The sequence below is a fragment of the Eptatretus burgeri genome, chromosome 15, assembly GCF_056783735.1.
Source record: "Eptatretus burgeri isolate ZD-2024b chromosome 15, Ebu_testis_v1, whole genome shotgun sequence".
Taxonomy (NCBI): domain Eukaryota; kingdom Metazoa; phylum Chordata; class Myxini; order Myxiniformes; family Myxinidae; genus Eptatretus; species Eptatretus burgeri.
The window spans coordinates 54,618,315-54,643,888 of NC_140975.1; the positions used below are offsets into that span (position 1 = coordinate 54,618,315).

Genomic DNA, 25,574 nt, shown 5'->3' on the forward strand with positions numbered 1-25,574 from the left:
GAGGGATGGTCCCTCGGTAGGTTACCCGCGCGGGTACTTAGGTATATCGATATTCGGCAATTGACCCTATTTCGCACGGGTAGAATACGGATGGGCGTGGTTGGATTAAAAACCCACCGGTGACTGGTTTCTGGCGTTGTTCCAGAAAGTCACGACTGGATTGTCTGTTCGGTGGGCGAAGCGACCGCTATTGGTTAGACGCGGTCATTCGCACGCCGACGGGTGAAATTCTACAACAATATATATATATATATATATATATATATATATATATATATATATATATATATGTATATATGTGTGTGTGTGTGTGTGTGTCAGGGTGGTCCTTCGTTCGGGGGTAAATTTTCGAATTCATTTATTTTAAGCTCCAACCACCGGAATTCGTTGGAATAGTCGAGAAAACTCTTCTGGTGTTTTTATTTCAAATTCCAACAACATTTACCTCTCCCTCATCGACCTTGAAGTTTAGCCTCAGTTTCTCGGGGCGGCTGACAGTAGAAAGAAGACGTATCGACCTGTGCTGAACTTTAAAACGCTCCTGTAATGTCTCGTACGTCGTGAAATTTCAAGCATGCTGAAAATTTTACGACGTACTCGCCGTATGGCTCACACGTTCCGCTACGCTGGGAATAAGTGGTAGGCACATTACGCGATCGTTGACACACGTCGACACACATTACTTGTAAGTTACTCATAAGTCGAAACACGTCGAGGTAATGTTTAGCATACCCGAAACTTATTTTCTCCGTCAAGGCACATTTTTTTTTCTCCTTGGCTCCGTGAAGTCACGTGACGAAATATCTGAGGTTGTTGTTGTTTTTTTTTTTTGTTGTTTTTGTTATTTTTTTAGTCTATCACGAATTTTAAAATATATTCGGACATTTGCTTTTAAGTTTCGACGTCGACGTGACAATATCCTCAAAAAGAAAATATTCACAGAGGAGGAACGAAGAATAAAACATGAGCACACTGAAGAGGCAATCGGACGTGACGTAATGGTACGTGACGAAATATCGGAAGTTATTGTTGTTGTTTTTTTTTGAAACGCTGCCAATACGCCATTATACGGTAGCTGTAAATTAGAAACACGTTCAGTAAGTTCTGTGGTCGTCAGGAAGACGTCAATCAAATACGTCTACATACGTCAATATGCGTTGGAGGTACGTTACACATAGGTTCAAAGCACGTTACTCATTGGTTAGAAATAAGTTTTGGGTACGCTAAGCATTACCTCGACGTGTTTCGACTTATGAGTAACTTACAAGTAACGTGCCTCGATGTGTGTCAACGATCGTGTAACGTGCCTCGACGTGTGTCAACGACCGCGTAACCTGCCTACAACTTATGGCCAGCGTAGCGGAACTTGTGAGCCATACGCTGGCATACGTCGTAAAATTTCAAGCATGCTAAAATTTGAGGACAACAGCAAAGTACAACGATGAGAGCCAGCGAACTACGACATATGGCTGTGTTTTTCAGCGTGCTCTTAACGCATACAAAACTTACCCATAAAGTATTCGACGTGTGCCAGCGATTTAGCCAAATTTTTCATAAGTCGGCATACGCTGGCTAAATCGTCAAGGTGTGACAGCGCCTTAAGAGAGTAGCTCAACTGATAGAGCAGAGCACTCTCCGGTAACCTCAATTTCTAATTGGTGTTCCTGGTGTTTGCTTCTCTCCTTGCGGCCGCATGTTTTGGTGAAAAATAAACGTTTTTCTCTCAAGTACATCGATGTCTTCATGCCTTGGTGAAGGGTGATCGACGCCTCGGCACATTGAGAAATTGCATCAAGCATGTGATTGACTTGATGGTGCAATGAGCAGTAGAAGAAGTTACACCAAGCAGTTGAGGGAATTGTATCAACTTTACATTGAAGCAATTGTTCCCATCGTGTGCTGCCTTTTTAGCTGCTGGTTGCATCATTGGTGAGGGGCATGGCTGGCTATGCCACTGATGCAATGCCCCTATTACCAGTGCACTGGTGTTCATTTCACTGACCTCAGAAGGATGACAAGCTGAGTCAATCCCCTGGTGTTAATTCAGCAGCCAATGGGGCTCGAACTCAGGACCCTAGAGTCCCAAACCACCACCCTAACTACAAAGCCAACACCAGGCTTGAAGCAATTGTGAAATAGAACAAAGCAGTAGCAGAAGTGTGTAGTGCTGTGATGGAAAGAAATGGTTTAATATCTGTCGAAAGTGTATCCACCTGGAAACAAGCTGCTCGTGTTGCCATGGGGAACACAAAAGCTTGCTGCCATAAATTACCCAGCATGAGAAATCGCTGTGTAGAAATACAGTGCCACAACCAAGGATGCTTTAAGTAGCTGAGTCCATCCCCACTGAAATCGAGGCTGACTTTTTGAATGAATAATCTCCCCCCCCCCCAACCCACCTCCCTTCAGCAATGCCACCACCCCCACCCCCCCTCATTTTCATCACCCATACACCAACGAGCATGACACAACACTATGCTATCCTAGCAAAGCCACTTCACCAAAGTTTCTCCCATGGCGTGCTCTTTCCTTCATCTCACTGCTTTAGGAACACATGTCAATCCCTTCTTTCTTACTCTCTTTGCCTTTCTACGTCTGCTGTCTCTCTCAATCATCATATTTTATGCCAAGCATACAAGGCATGCTCATCATCTTTCAAGAGCCAATCAGAAAGTTACCTATTGTTCCAAGGCCACAACTTGTTCAGGCATGGTTCCACTTGCACAGGCTAATCCCTGCCCAGCCATCCAGCTGTGTCATTGTCCAACAATGATGACCGATTCTGCTCCATGGTGTGTTGCTAGTTATGTTCTGTTATTACGACTATTATTAACCAAGTTCACATCATTCCAATTTTTACATAACTAACCTAACTGCTAGTAACCACACTGTAAAAAAAAATTAGTACATTACTTAAAGTGAAATTTCATACGCTGTCGACTGTATTTGTTGACATTAACATGAAAAGCAAACATACTTCAGAAGCAGAGTAGAGTGGAGTCTCAGAAGCATAGCTGTCCCCGAGCCAGGAAGCAGTGGTAAATTGTTGTGATTGTGTTGTGGTTATCAATTCTCTCTCCTTGCTGGGAAAGCAAATAAAACATTGTAAGGAGATCCTTTTTTCATATACAGTACAAAGTCTGGGCTCATGGAGCAATGAGAACACGGAATGGACGAGGACATAACAGAACAAAAAGAAGTGGAAAGAGAGGGGGGAGGGAGGAAGAGGTGATGCACAAACAGCAGGGTAGAGGGCAAATTAGAGGGAGACTTGGAAGAGGACACAGGTTGAACAAGCGTGATACAGGTGCAAACTAGAAGAGCACTCGGTAGAGCACATACCTCCACCACGTAATGCCTGATTCACGAGAACATATCGGGCCCAATACATTTTTGAAATATCATGCTATATCGTACTATATCGTTTTTGGCCCTATCGTTCAATGGTGAAGAATCACTTTAAAAATTAAATGATTCTCGTATCCGGATCTGGATTCAGATATTCACCAAAATCTAATCAGTTCGTCCTTGTCCCACACCCAACCTGTCCACAAAGTTTTGTCCGAATCTATCCTAAACTTTTTGAGATATCGTGCTATATATTGGTTCAATTCGATCAATGGTGAAAATCACTTTTAAAAATTAAATGATTCTCGTATCCAGATCCGGATCCAGAACCTCACCAAAATCTAATTAGTTCATCCGAGGCCCGTCGCCAGGGCTCAGTATTAAGGAGGACAAATGAACTGGATTGGGGACACAATTATAATATTTAATATTTTTGATAACCCTGTATGCTATTGTATTCATGCAGCATTGACGCATCTATACTGAGGTTGCCGCATACTAACCAAATTGATTTCAGCTAAATTTAATATGTTCCGATGTTTTTGGCCGAAAATTATTTGAATGCACGAGAGCCGCAACAAACTGGCACATTCACAATGCAGATATTCAATGATTAGACAATTGGCACCAATTCAGGTGCACTCATACAAGGTGTTGTCAAGAATTGGCATTAGAAAATTAATATACCAGAGATACAATGAGTAAACGGGGGAGGTTGGCACTGGAATCAGTGCACTTTGAAATAAGATACAGTAGGCTATGACCTGCGATCATCACGTTAAACTATCAACAGCAAATACGACCAGCCTGAAGATACCACAGGGTCCGCATTTAAAGCAGTCAATTACACAGAGGTAAAGGCCCTGTCACACCTTGAAGATTTAGCCAGCGTATGCCTGACATATGCAAAATTTGGCTAAAACGCTGGCACACGTCGAATACGTTATGGGTAAGTTTTGCATACGTTAAGAGCACGCTGACATGTCGTAGTACGCTGGCATACGTCATAGTACGCCAAGGTGTTAGACAAATTTTCCATGCTTGAAATTTTTTGACATATGCCAGTGTACGACTCACACGTTCCGCATAATGCTGGCCATAAGTTGTAGGCACGTTACGCGAACGTTGACACACGTCGACACACGTTACTTGTAAGTTACTCATAAGTCGAAACACGTCGAGGTAATGGTTAGCGTACCCGAAACATATTTCTAACCTATGAGTAACGTGTTGTAGGCAGGTTATGCGATCGTTGACACACGTCGACATACGTTACTTGTACGTTACTCATAAGTCGAAACACGTCAATATAATGGTTAGCGTCAGTGTTCCAGACTCCCTGTTTTTTTTTTTGTTTGTTTGTTTTTCTTTGGTATGACGGTGATGTTAACACTTCGATTTCTATTGCGGTTATAATATAATATAATTAATAGGCTGCCGCTCAACGATTTAATCATAACCGCACTAGAAATCGAAGTGTCAACATCACAGTCATGCCGAAGAAGAAAAAATATATTAAAAAAAAAACACCAGGGAGTCTGGAACACTGACGCTAACCATTACATTGACGTGTTTCGACTTATGAGTAACGTACAAGTAACGTATGTCGACGTGTGTCAACGATCGCGTAGCGTGCCTACAACTTATGCCAGCGTATGCGGAATGTGTGTCATACGTCGAGAAATTTTCAACATGCTGAAAATTTATCGACGTACTCGGCGTATGCCCGCATACTATGACGTATGCCAGCGTGCTCTTAACATACACAAAACTTACCCATAATGTATTCGACGTGTGCCAGCTTGGTTCGGCAAATTTTTCATATGTCGGCATACGCTGGCTAAAACGTCAAGGTGTGACAGCGGCTTCACACTTCGATGTCCAGTGCGGTTATGATTTGAATCGTCAAGTCGCAGCCAATGAATAGCCTACACCACGTGATCGTTGGCGATACGCTGCCGCACGCTATGCATAAGTTAGACGATCGTTGGGCATATGTTGTGAACGCCGACAACACGCTCAGCATTCGTTGGTATAATTTATCTATATGTGATTAAAACGTTCTGTGTACGTTACTAATAAGTTATGCATACGTCCAACACGTTATTATACGCCCAAAACTTAAAAAAACATCAATAGTTTAGCGTATGCCAGCGTTTTACATACATTTTGAGACCTTGCCATACGTTGGCGAAAACGTCAAGGTGCGACAGGACCTTAAGGCCCGGTCACACCTTGACGTTTTAGCCAACGTATGCCGATTTTTGAATTTTTTTTCTAAAACGCTGGCACACGTTGAATACGTTATGGGTAAGTTTTGATAACATTGAGAGCACGCTGAAAAACACTGCCATACGTCGTTGTACGCTGGCTTTAAACGTTGTACTTTTCGGTTGTCCTCAAATTTTTTCATGCTTGAAATTTCACGACGTATGCCGGCGTATGACTCACACGTTCCGCTACGCTGGCCACAAGTTGTATGCACGGTCTGCGATCGTTGACAGACGTCAACACATGCTACTTGTAAGTTAATCATAAGTTGAGACACGCCGAGGTAATGTTTAGCATACCCGAAACTTATTTCTAACCTACGATTAACGTGTTGTTGGCACGTTACGCGATCGTTGCCACACATCGACAGACGTTACTTTTAAGTTACTCATAGGCTGAAAGACGTCGGTATAATGGATCGTCCTTGCATCAGCGTCCACGGCCACGGCCAGGACACTTATTTGCAGCATTCTTCAAACTTTTCTTCGGCATGACAAGGATGTTCACACTTCGATGTCTAGCTTGGCTTTGATTCCAATTGTCCATCGGCAGCGTCTATTTAAAATAGTCGAGTTTGAGCGTTTTAACACGTTCAGAAGAAACGCTTCAAATTTCAAAACCTCAGCGTCAAAAAACAAAGGCGAGTGACCAATTTAAATCGTTCATTGTAAACAATGAAAATGACAGAGTGCTACCGTTTAAAAGTCGTTGAGTGTAAAAAAAATCCAATTGTTGAGCGCAAGCGTCTACTTTCAATAGTGGGGTTTGAGCGATTTAGCACGTTCAATAGAAACGATTAAAATTTCCGAGCGCTAGCGTCAAAAAACAAAGGCGAGTGACAGCAATTTAAATCGTTCATTGTAAACAATGAAAATGGCTGAGTGGTACCGTTTAAAAGTCGTTGAGTGTAAAAAAAATCCAATTGTTGAGCGCAAGCGTCTACTTTCAATAGTGGAGATGCAGCCATTTAAATCGTTGAGTGGCAGCCTATGAACCTACACGTGGACACGCGGACGCAAGGAGGATCCATCATAACCCACACCCTCCCCCTCACACTCACCTACTACTGCCAACATGAACAAACTACTACTAGTACTAATACTGATACTGATACTGATACTGATACTGATACTGCTGACATGGACATCGACTCAAAAAGGACTCGAAAACACTGTTGGGTTCCCTTTTATGAGCAGCATTTTCATATACCAATTCCCAAAACTGCTGGGAACACGTCTTTATATGGCAGTTGTAACCTAGAAACACGTTAATTTTTTTTTTTTTTGTCGACCGGAAGACGTCATTGGAATACGTCTACATACGTCGATGTGTGTTGGGACTACGTAAAGAATTGGTTCAAAGCACGTCAAACATAAGTTAGAAATAAGTTTCGCGTAAAAAAGACATTACCGCGACGTTTTTCGAGTTATGAGTAGCTTATAAGTAGCCTTTGTGGACGTGTGTAAGCGTCCACATATCGTGTGTAAAACTTATCCCCATCGCATGCGGGAACGTGTGTCATACGCCGAGTACGTCGTAAAATTTTGAACATGTTTAAAATTTCTTGACGTACTCTACTTACTACGACGTATGATAGCGTACTTTAGCATTGTACTCACGTATAACAAACTTACTCATACCGTATTTGACGTGCCCCCAACGTTTTAGACACATTTTTCTTAGGTCGGCATACGCTGGCAAGATCGCCAAGGTGTGACCGTGATGTTGACACTTCCATTTCTACGGCAGTTATGATTCGAATCGTTGTGCGTCAGCCTTTTAATAGGCTACGTCACGACATCGTCGGCGATGCGTGCAACGCGCTATGCCGAAGTTAGACTATCGTTGGGCATCGGTTGTGTAGGCCGACAACAGGTCAGCATTCGTTGGTATAAGTTATCTCTAACACAACGAAACGTTCGTGTCCATTACTAATATGTTATGCATACGACCAACTCGTTATGAATACGTCCGAATCTTAAAAAAAAAACATCAAAAGTTCAACGTCAGCCAGCGTTTTACATACATTTTAATACGTTGCCATCGCTGGCTAAAACGTCAAGGTGTGACCGGGCCTTTAAGGTTATGCACAAAGCACGAGATATGGGAAATGCAAAGCACTAAACACAACATTTAACTTAAACATCAGAAGTATAAAGCAGTTGACCATGGCGGGTGCTGACCACAACCACAACCGCAACCACAACCACACGCATTACCAGCAGTCACACACACAATCTGAACTCCTCGTATAGTTTTAATACCGCTGTACTCGCTGTCAGAAGAGCTGCAGGCGACGCGTCTCGGTGTGGAATCTTCTGAGGACCTTCTCCTTACATTCATTGAGGTATTTGCGTGAGGCCTCACTCGAAGGCCAGCCGTACCAGTTGTGCCTTGCGTGCATGGCGCATGGACCGTCGGTGGTCAGTGAAGACATTCCTCAATATTGAGAATGAGTTTTCACAAATGGTAGTGGATACACAAAGTGTTCGTCAAAGTCTCATAGCAGTCACTACACTTGGCATGGCTTCCAGCATTTTGTGGTATGTTGAGAGGAGTTTTTGTGTTGTCCATCTCTCGTTTGGCTGCTTTTCTGTCTGTGAGTGAATAAACTGCTTTGCAACCACACACTCTGTTTCACTGATGGTTGACTTTGTTAATGTCATGATGTGCTGGAGCAAGTGGGGATCCAAAAACGTGCCATTTTCAGGATTCAAGGCAGCGAGTGAACGGGCGAGTTGTGTGTTGTGCTCACTGAAGCGCTGAGCGATCTCGCCAAGCACAGTGTCAATTGCGCTGTAAAAAAAACCCTCTGCAGTTCCGTCTTGTCATTGTCGTTGTTTTGGGCCTGTAGTCTCCAAAACTACAAACTGTTCCAATTCTTATTCGTTGTGAGTCTCCGTTTTGGTGGTGCAGGTGTAGAAGTGTGAGCATCGTTGGCCTTGTTCCACAGATCAGTGAAATCATCCTCAGAGCGGAGTTTCTTCACACACTCTGTTGCACTCGCCACCAGTTCCAACCCCGTTCGCAAGTCCATGTCCTCTGCCTGCAAGAGTCTGTTAGGGCCATTTAACAACATCAGCAGTTTTTGTACAAAGATAGCAATGAACATGAAGGCAGGCCCAGAGACTTCCTGCAAAAGCCCAATAGCCTCCATCCTCATCGTTGCACCGTAGGCACGCTCTGCATCAATCTCCGACAGTAAGGATGTGATATCCTTAAATATCCTATGATCACAGACACAGTGGCTAAATGTCCCATCCACCTTTGATCAAGAAGTCGTTTTAACTGCTCAACTTTATACTGTACAGCAACAGTGGGCTTTCTGAAGAATTTGGACAGGCAACAACAAACCTCGAGGAAATCAGTGACAGCTTTCTCTGCTGCCAGTGCGTGGATAACTACCAGATGGATTTGGTGAATCAAGCAGTGCACATAGGGAATTTCTCTTTCCAATATCTCTTGCAACAACTTTTGCACCCCACCGTGCTTCCCAGCCATTACCAAAGCCCCGTCGTACACCTGACTTAATATTTTTGACTTGTCAAGTCCTGTTTTTGTCAGCTCTGCAATTATTAGGTCTGTCAATGTTTTTGCATCTCCAGCATTGGCTGTCGCTATTGTGAGTAGACGCTCTGTTGCTTCATTTGATGCCGATACAAAGCGAATGATGATTGATATGTTCTCACATTCAGTGGGGTCCCTCGTCCCATCCACCTTGATAGTAAACCACGATGTGCCTACTTCTTCCACGATGGCATCCGTCACATTACTCAATGTGCAGATCAGGTCATTCTGCATTTCCGAACTAGTATAACTTGCGTTTCGTGGAATATGCTTTATTATTTCGGCTAGCTTGGTGTCTTTTTTGAGTGTGTAGTTTAAAAGCAATATGAAGAGCCCACTGTGCCCGTCTGACATATCCTCAAAATGAACAAGGCTCCCTCTAAAAGGTATCTGATTTTCGGCGAGAAATCCCACAACATCTATAAGAGTAGACACATAGTACCGGTTTCTACTTAGCTGGTCAGCATTGAGGAGTGTGGAAATCTCCTTACCACAATCGATGCGCCTCTCATTGTCCTTCCACCTCAAAACACAAGTTAAATGTTCCTTTGAAGTTGCGTGTTTGTGAAACCCCCTGTCTTTCTCAACGGCATGTTTTCAATTCCGGTAGCCTCGCTCTGTGAAAGTAGATTCCACTGGGCCGCGTGCAGTGTTAAACTTCCTACATGGATAGCGGAATGCTGCATCTGTCTGCACACTGTATTCCAGCCATTCATTAGTCTGGTATCACGAGGACACAAAAGAGCGACTCTTGTTCTGAAACAGATGGCCAGGGTACCGCTGTAGAACAACTTGATTCGGTCTCTCACTTCCAAGATCATCAGGAAGTGGCTTAACAGTCACACCCGATCCCGAGGCCGCCGCATAGCGTGGCAACCCGGATGCCTGCGCTGGGGCTCCAACTGCAGGGCTAACGTTTCTGGAGAGGCCAGGTTGGCCAGCTTCTGTTGGCATTTCATCGACATGATCGTCTCCTCCTCCTCCTCCTACAACATGTCTTTCATCATCTTCTTTATTTTCGGCGGTTGCATTTTTTCCTTTTCTTAGCCATTTTCGTATATCCATGTCTTTTTCTACTGCTGCTAGCTCGTACTTTCCGTGACTCCTCCCTCGTGACTCGTGTCACTAATCTCGCGACTCACGAGATTTGACGGTTGACGGTTTTATTACAGCGCGTGCGCTGTATACAATTGCACCGAGTTTGAAATGTCCCCGGTGTCCCCCCCCCCCCAACCACGTGGCTCAAGTGGGCCAATGACGGCCGTCCGGAAGATGCAGTGCGTAACCGAGACGGAAATGGCAACAATTGACGGAAATACCCGAGTATTTCAATGGAAATTTGTGACACTAATGTGTTATGTTATGTGAAAACCATTGAATTTATTGCTTGACGGAAAAAAAAAAACAAGAAACGCTCCCCTCTCATGTACGAACGAACGAAAAACGTCATTTCAACCCACCATGGCATTTCGTTCCGAATGCTGAAAGCCAAGTTCTTCTTATGCCATCAGTCTCTTTAATATTAGCCATAAACAAGTGTTTCGTCATGCATTAGTCGTTTAAATTTACTTACAATTATGGCAGATATTGGTGGCAAAGTGATAAGTGGTTCTTTCAATAATATAACATTAGTGTACTCATTTGCTTCACCACACGCGCTGTATTGAAGGATTTCACTTGTTTATTAAATGATGCATGCACCAAAAACAGGTTTTATCTGCATAATTTCAAATGTAAGCACGATTGCAAACACACATTTTTAATTTTTATGAGAAAATTACTTTTGTAAGATGGAGGGTTGTGAAGGTCACACGGTGCACTTCATCTATAATTATGTAAATTTATGTCTTTTCCTTATTCATATTATTATATTATGACTATATTACATTTATACCTAACTTACAACCAATCAGGTAACCTGCTTAATAGGGCCTCCATATCGAAGACACTGATTGGCTATTCCTTAAAACTAAATGATCCATGATATACATAACCACCCACAGCATCGACATTCGACACGAGGTCTTGGCTGCTGGCGTTGGTGCTTGCGTTATTATCTTTTTATCTTGTGGGCTTGGACTGTATTGTCTTGCCAATTGCCTTTGGAGATGCGCTGGCAAGCGCACACTTATCTCTTGACTGTTATTCAAAGAAGGATATTATTAAAGAACAGTTTATCCAAGAAGGCCTTATTATTCACCACACTGAACATCAGGAATAAGGCTTTTAGTTCACACAGGTGAACTCTTAAACAGCAAGGAGTTCACAGTGGGTGCTCATCCTTAAACACCAAGTTGTTCACAGGGTGCAACAGGGCATAAATGGGTGGCGTACAATTGGGGAGGGGCACCAGATGCGCCATGGGGGGCATTGCACCCAAATGCCCCCCCCCCAAGCGATGGGCCTGGTTCGTCCGTGTTCTACACCGAACCTGTCCACAAAATTTCATCCGGATCCATCCACAACTTTTTGAGATATCCTGTACACAGATAGACAGACAGAAAGAAAGGGATGAAAACACAACTTCCTTCACTTTTGGTGGCAGAGGGAATTATCATTACAGAAGTGGAAGTGAAAACTGGGAAAAAAAGAAAAATAACAGAGGAAAATGAGGGAGCAGGGGGGAAATCCTATAACTTGGAAAACCAGTGAGGTGGACCTGATGGTTAATTCACTCATTTACATCAATTCTTGCATTGCAAAGCCAAAGTACAACATTTCATATTATGCAGGTATTTTCAAAAAATTGTGACGTTCATTTGTGACCGATGCTCGTCGCTGCATAAACGGTCCACTGTAAACAGTCAATTTTACCACTTTCTTCTGGAGTGTTTTGCACACAGTTATTTTAATTTATGGACATTACAGCCAGATTACACTTGAATGGTGGACACCTGTAGGCCTTCAGTAAAGAGGTAAAAGGGCCCAGCTATGCTGCGTGTCGGCCATGGCTCCATCTTGTTGACACCTCAAACCATTCTTCCACCAGCTGTTTATGCTGCTCCATGTCTCCCTTCACTGTAACTCTGTTTCATTTATTTATTTATGTAAGCAGTTTCATTTAACATCACCCACATAATGTTACATCCCTTGACAACTCTGCTCTTTCTTTTTTTCTTTCTGCAGGAATGAGGCTCATTGTGAGGCAACAATAGAGCACAAGTGACAAGGGGATCAACAACACAGGAAAGAGAGAGAAAGAGAGAGAAAGAGAAAAAGAGAGAGAGAAAGAGAGAAAGAGAAAGAGAAAGAGGGAAAGAGAGAGAGAAAGAGAAAGAGGGAAAGAGAGAGAGAAAGAGAAAGAGAGAAAGAGAGAGAGAAAGAGAAAGAGGGAAAGAGAGAGAGAAAGAGAAAGAGGGAAAGAGAGAGAGAAAGAGAAAGAGGGAAAGAGAGAGAGAAAGAGAAAGAGGGAAAGAGAGAGAGAAAGAGAAAGAGGGAAAGAGAGAGAGAAAGAGAAAGAGGGAAAGAGAGAGAGAAAGAGGGAAAGAGGGAAAGAGAGAGAGAAAGAGGGAAAGAGAGAGAGAAAGAGGGAAAGAGAGAGAGAAAGAGGGAAATAGAGAGAGAAAGAGGGAAAGAGAGAGAGAAAGAGAGAAAGAGAGAAAGAGAGAAAGAGAGAAAGAGAGAGAGAAAAAATCAGCAAGTTCAAGGATTGGATTATGGGAGAGTTAACAGAGGTAATAAAGACCATGGGTCAGGATGGATGATGACATGAAGGGGTGGTGCACTGCTTTTTTCAAGCCCTCGAAGGAAGAGTAAGACAGAACAACCTCTGCTCTGAAGGAAGTTCCAAAGATGGGAAAAGCAAGGAATAAAAGAGTTAAGGTGTGCACTTACAGTAGTCTGCATTTTGGAAGTTTAACTAAGAGGTAGTTACAGGAAGAACACATGGATCCTGGAGTTGTTGGGGAGAGTCAGATGACAGAGAGAATGAGCAACATTGGAGAAGTTGCAATTAAAAATCTTAGATATTATTTCCAAGTTTGTTGTTTCGTGTCGCGCTATCTTCGACTTTGTTCTGTGCTCGAGTAACGTGATATTCGGCTTACATTATCTCAAAGACCATATGAGGTGCATGGTACAAAAAAGTAAATAAAATGGTTCTGAAACGGTGAAATCGTATTCCACTTACTGCATTAAAGTAAAATTACTACTGATACGCTGCATCAGTTCCTTTCTCAAACACACCCACCCCAACATGTCACGCAGAGCGCGGGTTATGCCAGTAAATAAATAAATTTAAAGACCACCAACCTGCCTGTGATGTGAAATCAACAGACCTTGTGCTTCAGCCTCCTCACAGGAGATTCCAATAATTTTGAGAACTTTAGATTCCACAGAATCCATGAGACAGATGTGATGCTCGGGACCATAATGGTCGTCCAGGAGCAGTGGGGATTGTGGGGGAAAAAATTATATTAATGTATTTTAAATTGTAACAAATGGAGTTTCAGAAATGTAACTTTTATGCTGCAAATTGAATTGGCTGTCATTTCTGGCCAAAAGACTTTTGCCCTAAATGATAAGAAATGTGTTGTTCTGGAGCAGAGTGACCGAGCTGATAAATGAACCTTTGCTTAGAAAATGTACGAAGTGGCTTTTTGTCTAAAAGGACACGTCTACAGTCTGGGTGAATATCCCCCAAACTCTCTCTGATGGAAGTATAAAATGCTTTGAAAGGTACATTGTTATCAGTGCAAGCACGTGAGGAAGTATAGTTTCTCAGTGGCTTGTACTCCTTGGAACTGACCAAGTACCAAGTTAGAATAAAACTCTCTGATGTAATCTAGAAGTGAATTGAATCGGGTTGGTCTAACTGTTAACTAAAGTAAGAATAAATAAAATAGAACCAAATAATATTGCAATCAATGGGGATTATTAAGTGCATTGTACAAGGGTGAGAAGTGTATGGTGTATAATTAGGAAATAAATTGTTTCACAAGGAAGGACTTGTGTGGACATCAGTTTTATCAGTGTCGATAGGGTTTTTGTAGGATTTTATAATCAAATCGGACAAACGTTAAACTCTGTCTGAAGTCAAATAGGATTCCACAATCGGCCAGTTAGAATCCTTCAGGAGGACAACGATCACAACAAGGTGGGTTTAAAAAATCCACATCAGTTGGCGCCGTGACTCGGATTCGAACCGACGTTGGTGCGGTGCTCGTGACCGGAGGTGCTTAATCTGCCGGAGGCAGTACCTGGAGGAACGACAAGTGCTTGAGCGAAGGTAAGGGAGAGCGCTCTCGCCAGGTAACGCATTTCGAACAAAGAAAAGTTCATTGTCAGATAATTTTATTGAGAGAAAGAAGAGGATCCAGCGGAGGGAGTCCGTTTTAAAGTGAACAATAAGTACTGTAGTTGTTTTAGAAAAGTGCTGGAGAAGAAGAGGAGTCAGATGACAAGAAGAGGCTCGTTAAGGAGCCAGATGCGTAATTAAATGGGCATGATGAAGCGACATGCCACATGTTTGCCTTGATACGGACCGGCTATGAGAGAGATGGCCGAGGACATGGCTGAGACGCCGAGATAGGGTTAAAATAGATAAATATTATAAGTTACCTGTTGGTAAGAGTTATAAGAGTTACTTTTTGTTCATTGAACTCACTGGAAGTTTGTTGGCAGTGAGGTTGTTATATTATATTGTGTGGAGGTTTTACGGATTTGTAAATGCAATGATTTGCACGAAACGTTTTGTAGAGTGCAGGAGATGATTAGCCAGCTGGGAGCATGGTTGGTGATTTGCATTGAGATGCATGTGTTACTGAGAGTAAAAAATGAAACTTGTGCGAGTCCAATATTCACTGCAATGAAACGTGTTCTGTTGGGATTTTGACGATATTTTAACTCGTGCTGAGTTGAGCTGTGGGTCTGTTTGAAATGGCATGTTATGCATTCTTTGCGTTGTATTTCCATGCAAAGGTCGCAAACTACACTGTGTGAGAACCCCCTCCACTCGATCTGTGGGGGGTGGCATATATCTTTACACTGAGTCTTTGTTCGAGCCTTTGCTTTTGGTGTGAAATTAGATTCATATGCAGATTCAAGAGGATGAGATAGAAATGTGATTGGTATTTGTCAGGTGATCACACGCGAGTCTATGAGATGCAATGCTGTTTAGTGTATGTGTTGAAGCCATGACAGAGTAATGCAAACTGTGGGTTTTGCCTGTCAGAGTTTTTTTCAATTTCTTCCCACCGGATGTGGAGAGAACTTACTGTTCCTTGTTCCTTGGTGTTTGTGGCGCACCCTCTCGACTGAATCTGTTTAAAGTGAAATCCATTTAGGAAAAAGTGTTGAAGTTTTATTTTACAACCATCGGGATTTTGAATAAATTGTGAAATAACAATTGTGAATGTGGATATACTGTATGTGATTTAAATGTAGAAACATGATTTGGAATGATTTTAATGATTTGATGATGTTTAGCACGTGGGGCAATTCACAGATAATAAATGATTCCCTCGGATGGACGTTGAAATATTGTTTTATTCATCTGCGAATGTCGAGGTTACCTGAACTTGTGCTGGGAAGGCAATGGCAAACAACCCAGTGTAACCCTTTGATCAATTCAGTCAAGGTAAATTCATGATTTAATTGGATAGATGCTGAAGATTTAATTTTTCATTTATGGATTTTAAAAGGAAATATTTTATTGTTTTGACCAAAAAGTTGTTTAAGAGAGTTTGGATGTTTATTAGTCTGAAGTTTAAGATGCTTTTCCAAGACTGGGATAAAGATTGTGGAGGGTGAAGCTGCATGTGTAGACAGAGTGTTTGAGCTGCAATTAAAATGATATACGCCTGATGACAGATTTGACAAGTGATTTGACAATTTTTGTACAACTGTTTAAAATTATTTATTTGTTTTGATAAAGGAAAATGGATTCGTAATTGAGAAGGTCGGAGGAAGTGATAGATGGTTTGTGTATGTGAATTGGAAAAATGGCAGCATGTTTGCTGTTTTGGTGAGAGAGAAGTGGACAGATGGAGAAATGTCAGAGATTTAAAATGTCGATGGAAATAGCAAATGAGATGGATGTTTTGAGTATACGTACAACTGGGATTTCTGTATATTTTAGCATGTTGTTTTGGGAAATAACAAGGAAAGGGATTAAAATATTGATATGACATATAATGCAAGTTAAATGCTTCCATAAGAATCTTTGTTAGTCTTGTAGAACTACATGTGCCCATGACGTTTGATTGGTGTTTAATTGATGCTTTGTTTGTTTCGGAGTGTTGAAAGCAGTCTTTGAAGCAATGTACGATTTCATCTAAATGAAGTTTGGAAAGAACTTCCACACCAAGATTGGACGATGGGAGAACCCAGATTTGGGTGATTGAGCATTCAACACATGATCATGCCCCTTCCTGAGGAGATAAGATGGAGCAATGTGGGAAAAGAAAGAAAAAAACCCACTGAGAAGGTTGAGCAAAGTCTTAACGTCGGCGTTGTGTGGTGCCTGCGTGGAGGAATGTTCTCAGCCACACTCTCGATTGCTGCTCTGCAAATACATCGTGAACTTGCTGTGGTTGCTTCAATGTACGACAGGCCTGGAATTCCAGACTGCGCTCCTTCAACCCAGTGTCTGGCCCAAACTTGTACTTGCCCACATCTACCTTCTCCTCAGCTCAAGGAGTGCTTCGATTGTGTTTCCCGTTGGGTGCCGTTCTATCCACACCCTGACCTGTTTATCTTCTGACTTTGGGTAGCATGTTTTCAATGTGTGACACATACTGATGAACAGGCCATAAATTAAATGGAAACTCACTCATTTTTTGATGTGAGCACTCGCTGCCATTGTTGATTGAACTTGAATAATGGAAATCTTTTCTCCTTCAGGAATGGGACATGGTAATCATGTGTAAGAAAAATTATTCAAATTTTCCTGAAAAAAAAAACGGGGGAGTGTGGGGGAAAAATTTATATTAATGTATTTTAAATTGTAACAAATGGAGTTTCAGAAATTTAACTTTTATGCTGCAAATTGAATTGGCTGTCATTTCTGGCCAAAAGACTTTTGCCCAAAATGATAAGAAATGTGTTGTTCTGGAGCAGAGTGACCGAGCTGATAAATGAACCTTTGCTTAGAAAATGTACGAAGTGGCTTTTTGTCTAAAGGACACGTCTACAGTCTGGGTGAATATCCCCCAACCTCTCTCTCATGGAAGTATAAAATGCTTTGAAAGGCACATTGTTCTCAGTGCAAGCACGTGAGGAAGTATAGTTTCTTCGTGGCTTGTACTCCTTGGAACTGACCAAGTACCAAGTTAGAATAAAACTCTCTGATGTAATGTTGAAGTGTATTGAATCGGGTTGGTCTAACTGTCAACTAAAGTAAGAATAAGTGAAATAGAACCAAATAATATTGCAATCAATGGGGATTCTTAGGTGCATTGTACAAGGGTGAGAAGTGTATGGTGTATAATTAGGAAATAAATTGTTTCACAAGGAAGGACTTGTGTGGACATCAGACATCATGATGTGTGGACATCAGTGTCGATAGGGTTTTTGTAGGATTTTATAATCAAATCGGACAAACGTTAAACTCTGTCTGAAGTCAAATAGGATTCCACAATCGGCCAGTTAGAATCCTTCAGGAGGACAAGGATCACAACAAGGTGGGTTTAAAAAGTCCACATCAGGGTGAACCTGGTTTTGCCGGATAAATTTATTTCTTTGCTGTTTCTTATAGCCTTGGGGTAGCTCTTCATGATTCAGGGGGGTGACCGTTTGCAACCCTTGGGCAATTTTCTATATTAACCCTTTTGTGCCGTAAACGCATAAATAATGAAAAAAATCAGTTTTTTTCACTATTTATTGCAATGAACCCAACCAACATCATCACATTTGCTTGTGTCGATGTTTATTCACAAATTATGTAACCAAAAACAACTTAAGATACAAAACAATTGTGAATTACTCAGTATTAGCCCTTTCCAGGCTATTTTAACCCAGGACATAAAATTTGAACACGGACAACATATGATTGCACAATAACCACCTCATCCTTACTTTAGTCACAAATAAGGTAACCAAAAACAACTTAAAAGATAGAATAATGATTTAATACTCAATATTAACCCTTTCCTGACTGATTTTACCCAGCACAAAACATTTGAACATCTATAGACAACAGGTGTCTATGACACATTATTGCACAAAAACCACTCCAAAATTATGGCATGGGATTTTAATGTCATCTCTTGCTTTCCGAGCTGCTGACATTGATGCAAAATAGACTGGGTTAGACACTCAATGTGTTTAGTTTGACCTACCGTAAGATCAATTAAATTCGTCAAACAAACAAATAATCTGCTACTACTAGTTGCTTCCCCAATCTCCTCAAACCTTGTGACTGCACACGTGAGCAGCCAACTGCATAACAGGCACAGAAAATTGTGCAAGGCAGACCTCTGACTTGACAATCACACCTTCTCGAATTACAGGGACTTTCACTTTTGCAACCACACCTGATCATTTCAAGAAAATATTCTGGGGCCAGTTTCACATCATCTGGGACTGTAATTGGTGACGACTTGTTCTTGACATCTCTCATCCATCCATATTCCTCAGGGTCCAGTGCTGGTGGATGGCTAGTTTCAAGCATTCGCCATAAGATTGCCTGATAGTGAGCCCTATTGACATTTTCTGTGAAAGCCTCCTTTGTCAGAGGCAGGGTGCACAGTTTGGGTGATGATGTGTGACCCTTCCCATTCTTTTTACCCCAGACAAGCAATCTTGTTTCGGACATGTCTTTGGCTTTTTTCATACCATAGCATGCAGAGATGAATGTTGTGGCCTGTTCCATTACAGCTGTAAATGGTGCTTCAATGTCACCTACAGCCAATAACTCATAGCCAGCCTTCAATGTTTGAAGTAAACAGCCCTTCCCTAGCCGAAAGTTGCAAGCAACTGCGTCACATCCTGAAAGAGCATGGGCAGGGAGAAGTTAATTATCAATTTCTCGACATAAATATGCTGCTCTCCACCTCGATGGGTGCCTTTTGTCCTTTTCAATGTCACAATGATCCCCACAGAATAGACAGTGCTGTCTGAAGTTGAACATTTCACCACCGGGTTTTGACAGGGACAGTCTTGTGACTTTCCGAGGTATTGCAGAGTCTGCTTCTCTGTCATTCTGCCGTTTGTAACGATCTGTTTGTCTACTGCTTGGAAATGTAGACACACAGGTTTTATGGCATTTTATAGTAAGTTCACTATTCTGGTTCAATGCTTCCTGAAGGTCAAAATGCTCCCATCACCATAGATCTTGCTACATCGTATGATATTACTTATTTGAACAGCGGTTGCGGTGATTAATGGGTCTTTCTTCGTTTCACAGCGAAACTTCCACTGGAAGAAACATCTTTCCTGATCGGACTCCATAAAATGTCAACCCTGAAAATAAATAAGTCAAAAATTAGATTCTAACCTGGGAGAAAGCATTTTACAACTGTGCCTGAATACTAGTACTGTACAAAGGTTCACATTTATTAGTACAGTTCCCTGCTAAAAGAGGGCAGCACCCAACAACAACTGTCATGCCCATTTTGATAACTGTCATTGTAAAAACTAAATTTATACAATCTGAATTTGTCTAGTATTTTAATCTGGAGATTCTATTTTTCTAACTACTTCATATAAAGCTTGACAACTGGAAGTCTGGTAGCCTATTCCATGACAAACCTGCACAGCAGAGTGAGAGTGGTGCCCAGCCATGTGCTTCTAATATCTGAAACAATGCAATGGTGCCACCTTTTGTCAGTTTAACAAACTAATGAAGTCTCTCAGCCAATACTTCATCTTAATATGCATGGGTGATAAACAGATCAAGGCAGGAAATGTAGGCCTACATTTGGGGTATATATATGATCCCCTAGGAATGCAAGGAAAGGGTTAATGATCACCAAGTTTGGGCAAATTGTGTCCAAATCAGCTGTAAAATACTTGCCTTGTGAATAATAATGATGAAAAATAAATGTGATAACTTTTGGTCACAGCTATTTACAAGATATCACAAAAAATAGTACTTTGGGGAGCATTTGGGTGTAACCGGCATAAAAGGGCTAATATAGCAAATTGCCCAAGGGTTACGAATGGTCACACCCCTGAATCATGAAGAGCTACCCCTCGGCTACAAGAAACAGCATAGAAAAAAAAACCTTAATCCGGCAAAACCAGGTTCACTAAAATATCTGCCTTTTGCTCCTGGACTAGGAGAGCAGTTTGGCATAGAGCTATGGACAAAGGCCTTGTTCACTGTAAGTAGTTCTGATTTTCCAAGGAAAGACATGGATCAATGGAAGATGTGCCATCTTCAGCTAGTTTTGGATTCCACCTTTGCTATGTGGTCAGCCGAAGAAACATCATGGGTAATTGTGAGCCATAGAAGTTAAAGAGACTGAACCTCTTCCAGTGGATGACCAAGGAAATATATACATGGGTTTATTTGACAATCACTCCGAAGCAATAGGGTTAAACTAAAGGATTTTCCAGGTTGAAAGACATCTTCCATCTATCAGACTCGAGTCTAATCATTTCCACATCAACAATGATGCAGCTGCAGTCTTTCTAGCAGAGGGATGGGGGTACGACTGTATTTGTTGCAATGTGGATTAATCTCCAAAAAGCAAGAGAGGGTTTTCCAGAGCACTAAATGGTCATTAATATTAGAGCAGTCTTAATGTGCATCATAGCCTCTTTCAAATTTCACCCTATCATTTTCCATAAGTCATCTGCCATCTGCCTGGAAATCAGCCAACATCATTGCATCACACAAAATGGTAGAAATATCAATCCCATTAACTACAGACCTATCAGCTTACTTCCAACCAACAGCAAGGTCATAGAATCCATTATTGCAGTTGATATGAAATCCTTCCTTTCCTCCATTGGCCTCATCTCAGATCATCAATTCGGATTCAGACCAGGTCACTCGACATGATGCTCCTACTCTCCCAAGAATGCAAGGAGGCCCTCAATGTCAGACATGAGATCAGGGCCCTCTCTCGAAACATATCTGGAGTTTTTGATACAGTGTGGCATCCTGCCTTGCTCTCCAAACTCTCTTCCTATGGCATCCAAGGGCAACGCCACTCTTGGGTTATTGAATTCAACTGTATTACCAACGTGTGGCTCTCAATGGAATTCTTTCATCTCCTCGCCCTGGTGGTGGTCGTATGGCAGCTTAGCTGCCGGGGTAGCTATCATTTCTTGAAGCGCGACTATGTCGCTGATGCAGTGCCCCTCAAACAGAACACACACTGGAACTGGTACTCATTTTGCCGACCTCGGAAGGATGACAGGCTGAGTCAACCCCCTGGTGTATTAATTCAGAGGCCGACGGGGCTTGAACTCAGGACCCTAGGCTCGCAAGCCGCCACCCTAACCACTGAGCCAACACCAGGCTTCCTCGCCCTGTTGAGTCCCACAATGCAGTGTTCTGGGCCAAGTCCTATTCCTGATCTTCAGCAATTATCTTTCTGACTCTCTGGAAAATCCCCTTTACCTATTTGCTGTTGACTGCACCCTCTGCCATGACATCCCTCATCCTTCAGCCAGGCAGGCTGCAGCCCCTTCCCTCGAAGACCGAGACAAAAATCACAAGCTGGTCAAACACTTGGGATACGTCTCTGTCTCTGTCTCTAAGGACCAAGTCGCAAACCCTCCCAAAACTTTCCTCACAATCCTCTTCCAAGAGGATATTCAGTCACTCAACCTCCTGGGTCTTTCTTTGGCAAACCACATTTCAAAGTTGGCCTCCAAAGCCAGTCACGGACTGGGCGTCCTACATCATACAAATTCCTTCCTTGTCACACCTGAACTCCTATCCACCTACAAGGATTTCATCTGCATCTTGATGGAGTACTGCTCTTCCTTCTGGGCTGGCACTCCTGCCATACACCTTGCTCAACTTGATGCCATGGACTCCAATGCATTCAAGAGTATTGGAATCTCCTGTGATGAAGCTGAGGCTACAGGCCTAGTACATTCCCCATTCCCAAAGCAGACAGGTCGGATATCTCTCGGTAATCTACCACCTCCTTTGTGGTCTTGCACTCTGCTTCCCCCCCCCCCCTCCTCACACCCTAGGTTTCTGCAGGGTACACAAGGTTCATCATCAATCACTTTCTGGTAAAACTCACAAAATCCAGAATCATTGCTCACATCCTCTCACTTGTTCCTCTTCCCCCCCTGCCTGTGGAACCAACTTTCACATTCTCTTCAAAGTCCTCAAAACTGCTGTTCACATCTCAGATTATCCCCATCCAAAACTATTATTTTTTCTGCCACCGTTAACCCACAATCCTTCCAAATTTCCAGTTTCCTTCTGTATCAATCTTGTCCACCCCATGTGTCCTCTTCTACCCCTCATTCCTCCCCACACCCATTATTTGTCCAAGTCTCTCTCTATTTTGTCCTTCAACTCTGCTGTTGATGATGTTGTCTTCTGCCTGTCTTTCTGTCTCTGTCACTCACACTCAGTGTTCCAGCTCTTCCACAAGCCTTGACTGTATACAAAAAAAAAGGGCACGAGGGCGCATACTGATTAGTTTACGTTTTGTATCTCACCGAGATGGCAGATCTGGATTCGGCCTGAACTAAAATTTAATCGGCTTGTTCTTGACACCTAACCAACAATTCCTAGTTACAAACCCAACCTGCCCACCAAGTTTCGTCCGAATCAGTCCACAACTTTTTAAAGGTATCCTGTTCACAAGCAATCAGACAAGGGTGAAAACATAATCTCCATCCACCTGTGGCAGGATAACCACTTTCCGTATGATCCAAACAATGTTTAATTGTGAGTACAATAATACAAAACAGCTTCATATTTTTGAACATCACCCAGTGGTGCAGATCCAGATGGGGTTCCAAGATTTTGTCAATTCCAGCGGTGAGAGTTGAGCCCAGTTTACCAAGTGTGAAGAGATAAAGGGTGCAGCATCATGGGGAAATGCTGTATTATCTGCAAGTGGAGAAAATATTTAATCTCTTCCCCACACGCTCCCAATTCCCCACCCCCACAAACCCTATGAGAGCATTCCATGTTCATAATTAGCTTATAGGATCAATAATCAGAACTGAGTGCATGGGGGATGTACTGTATATGCCACAGCCTCATCAACATGAGCAGGAGAGTTTGAACTTTATTTGACCTCAAATGATGATGCTTGACAGTCCATTAGGATGGTGCAAAGGCACCACACTCATCTGAACTGTATGGTTTGGGTTTGATCCTTGGCATGACAACAGACTGTTGGATTGGAGCTTCGCAAGCAGGGTATTGCTTCACAAAGTGCCCTGTTCCTCGGATGGACATTACGCTGGGTGTCCTGTATATCAACATTGGCTGGTGGACGTTGATGATCCCACTGTGTCATTTGTGAAGAATAGGTGAGCTATTGATCAAATTACTAATTACTTTAAAATTCCAAATTACAACAACCTGAAGAAAACAAAGCCTGGCTAGCCATCTCCTTTATTCTGCCCAGAATATATTGAAAACTTCGAACTCACCATGGAAAGACTGGCAGGTCACAAACACCTACTCAAGTCAACTCACTCTCAGAGCCCCCATCCCCCCCCCACCCAATCACCATAGTAACAGCTAATGAGACAGCTCCACTCATTCATCCTGCAAGGTCAGAAGTGCTTACATGTTCAATGCACATCTTCTGCCCAAACTATCACCATTAAAACCCATCAAACAGAAACCAAACCCAAGTTTCTTGAAGCTGAGTCACTTTAGCTGTGCCCAATAAGCTGACACCAATGATCATTTAGGTAACACCGGTCAACGAGCGTATGAGACGAAGGATTTGTCACTCCTTGGGTGTCATTTCCATGGTCTCTGTACATGCTCCGAATGAGGCGAGTGATCTCACCATGAATGACGCATTCTATGCCAGGCTCGAGTCTGGGGTTGATCAATGCCACAGGCGAGATACTCTTCTTGTCTTGGGGAATTTCAATGCATTGACTGGCGCCAATATGGATGGTTATGAAACATGTGTTGGTCCCCATGGGTCTGGAACTGTGAACCAGAATAGCACCAAGTTCCTTGACTTTCCAAGAAGTCATGGACTTAGGGTGGCCAGTTCATGGTTTCAGCGCCCACAAGCTCATCGCTGGACTTGGTATTTCAGTGTGTGGCAGTGTGACAAAGGAAATACACCATGTCCTCATTGATGGTCGCTGGAGGATGATCCAGAACTGCAGGGTCTAGTGAAGTGCTCAGTAACTCAATACTGACCACCGCTTTGTTGGAGCAACTCTGAAGTTGCAGCATAAATCCAAGAGAATGGTACCATCCCAGCCTAGGCTGGATGTTGGCAAGCTCAAGGATGAGAGGGTAGCTGGGGAGTTTGCGAACAGGCTGAGTGGAGATTTGGGGGGTCTGTGTGCTTCGGGAAATCTGAAGAGTACTGAAGAATCTTCAAGACCATCATCCTTGATATTGCCAGTGGATGTACTGGAACTCACTGGAGGGCAAAGAATAATTTTGTGTCTCAAAGCACGCTGGATACCATTGCCAAGAGTCACAGGGCCAGGCTTAATGGCAGAGCTGAGCAGTTCAGGAAGTTGAGGCATAAAACTGTCCATGCGCTGAGGGAAGACAAGGAGGCCTATGTGTGAGGAATATGTGAGGGGGGTAGAGCATCACCCGTGGTCAAGCGATTGTCATCCTGCTTACCAGGAAATCTGCGTATTGTGTTCCTCTCAGCACGTCCCTCGGTGCACTGCAGTGAGAGCAGAGGGTGGTGGGCTCTTGACAGAGGAGTCCAAAGTTAAGGTCCGCTGGGCTAGATACTTTGAGCGGCTGTACCAGGCTGACACACCAGCTGTTAAGTTGGATGCCAGGGTGTTACTATCCCTGTGGCTAACACTCCAATCAACTGTTGTCCACCTTCTTTAATGGAAACACAGGCTGTGGTGAACTGGTTGAAATGGAGCAAAGCTCGAGGGATCTGTGGCATGCTTGCTGAACTTCTCAAGGCAGGGGGAAATGATTTACTCGTGTCATTGCATGCAGTTATCTTCTCTGCCGAGAACACAGGCATCATCCCAACTGACTGGAAGAGGGGGCTTGTCCCTCTCTGGAAAGGGAAGGATAATCGCCAGGACTGCAACAACTACTGAGGTGTGTTGCTGCTCTCAGTGCCGGGCAAGATCTTTGCTCGGATAATTATTGATCGGGTTTGCCGCCATCTGCTTGAGCATCCACACCCAGAGCAGTCAGGCTTTACACCAAAGAGGTCAATGATTGACCGTATCCTTGCTCTTCGGGTACTCACCGAATGCAGACGAGAGTTTCGGCAGGGGCTGCTTGCAGCTTATGTTGATCTCTGCAAAGTGTTTCATTCAATGAATTGACACGCCCT

General features: G+C 42.8%; 1 protein-coding gene across 2 annotated transcripts in view; it reads right to left on the bottom strand.

Annotated features, from left to right (window-relative positions):
• LOC147012196 (alpha-N-acetylgalactosaminide alpha-2,6-sialyltransferase 2-like) overlaps positions 1–25,574 on the bottom strand; it is a 63,922-nt gene that overhangs the window by 33,864 nt on the left and 4,484 nt on the right. For both annotated transcript variants that reach the window (XM_085856028.1, XM_085856027.1), the window contains exon 2: positions 2,978–3,083. In XM_085856028.1, the coding sequence (XP_085712154.1) occupies positions 2,978–3,083 (106 nt within the window). The remainder of the gene's footprint in view (positions 1–2,977; positions 3,084–25,574) is intronic.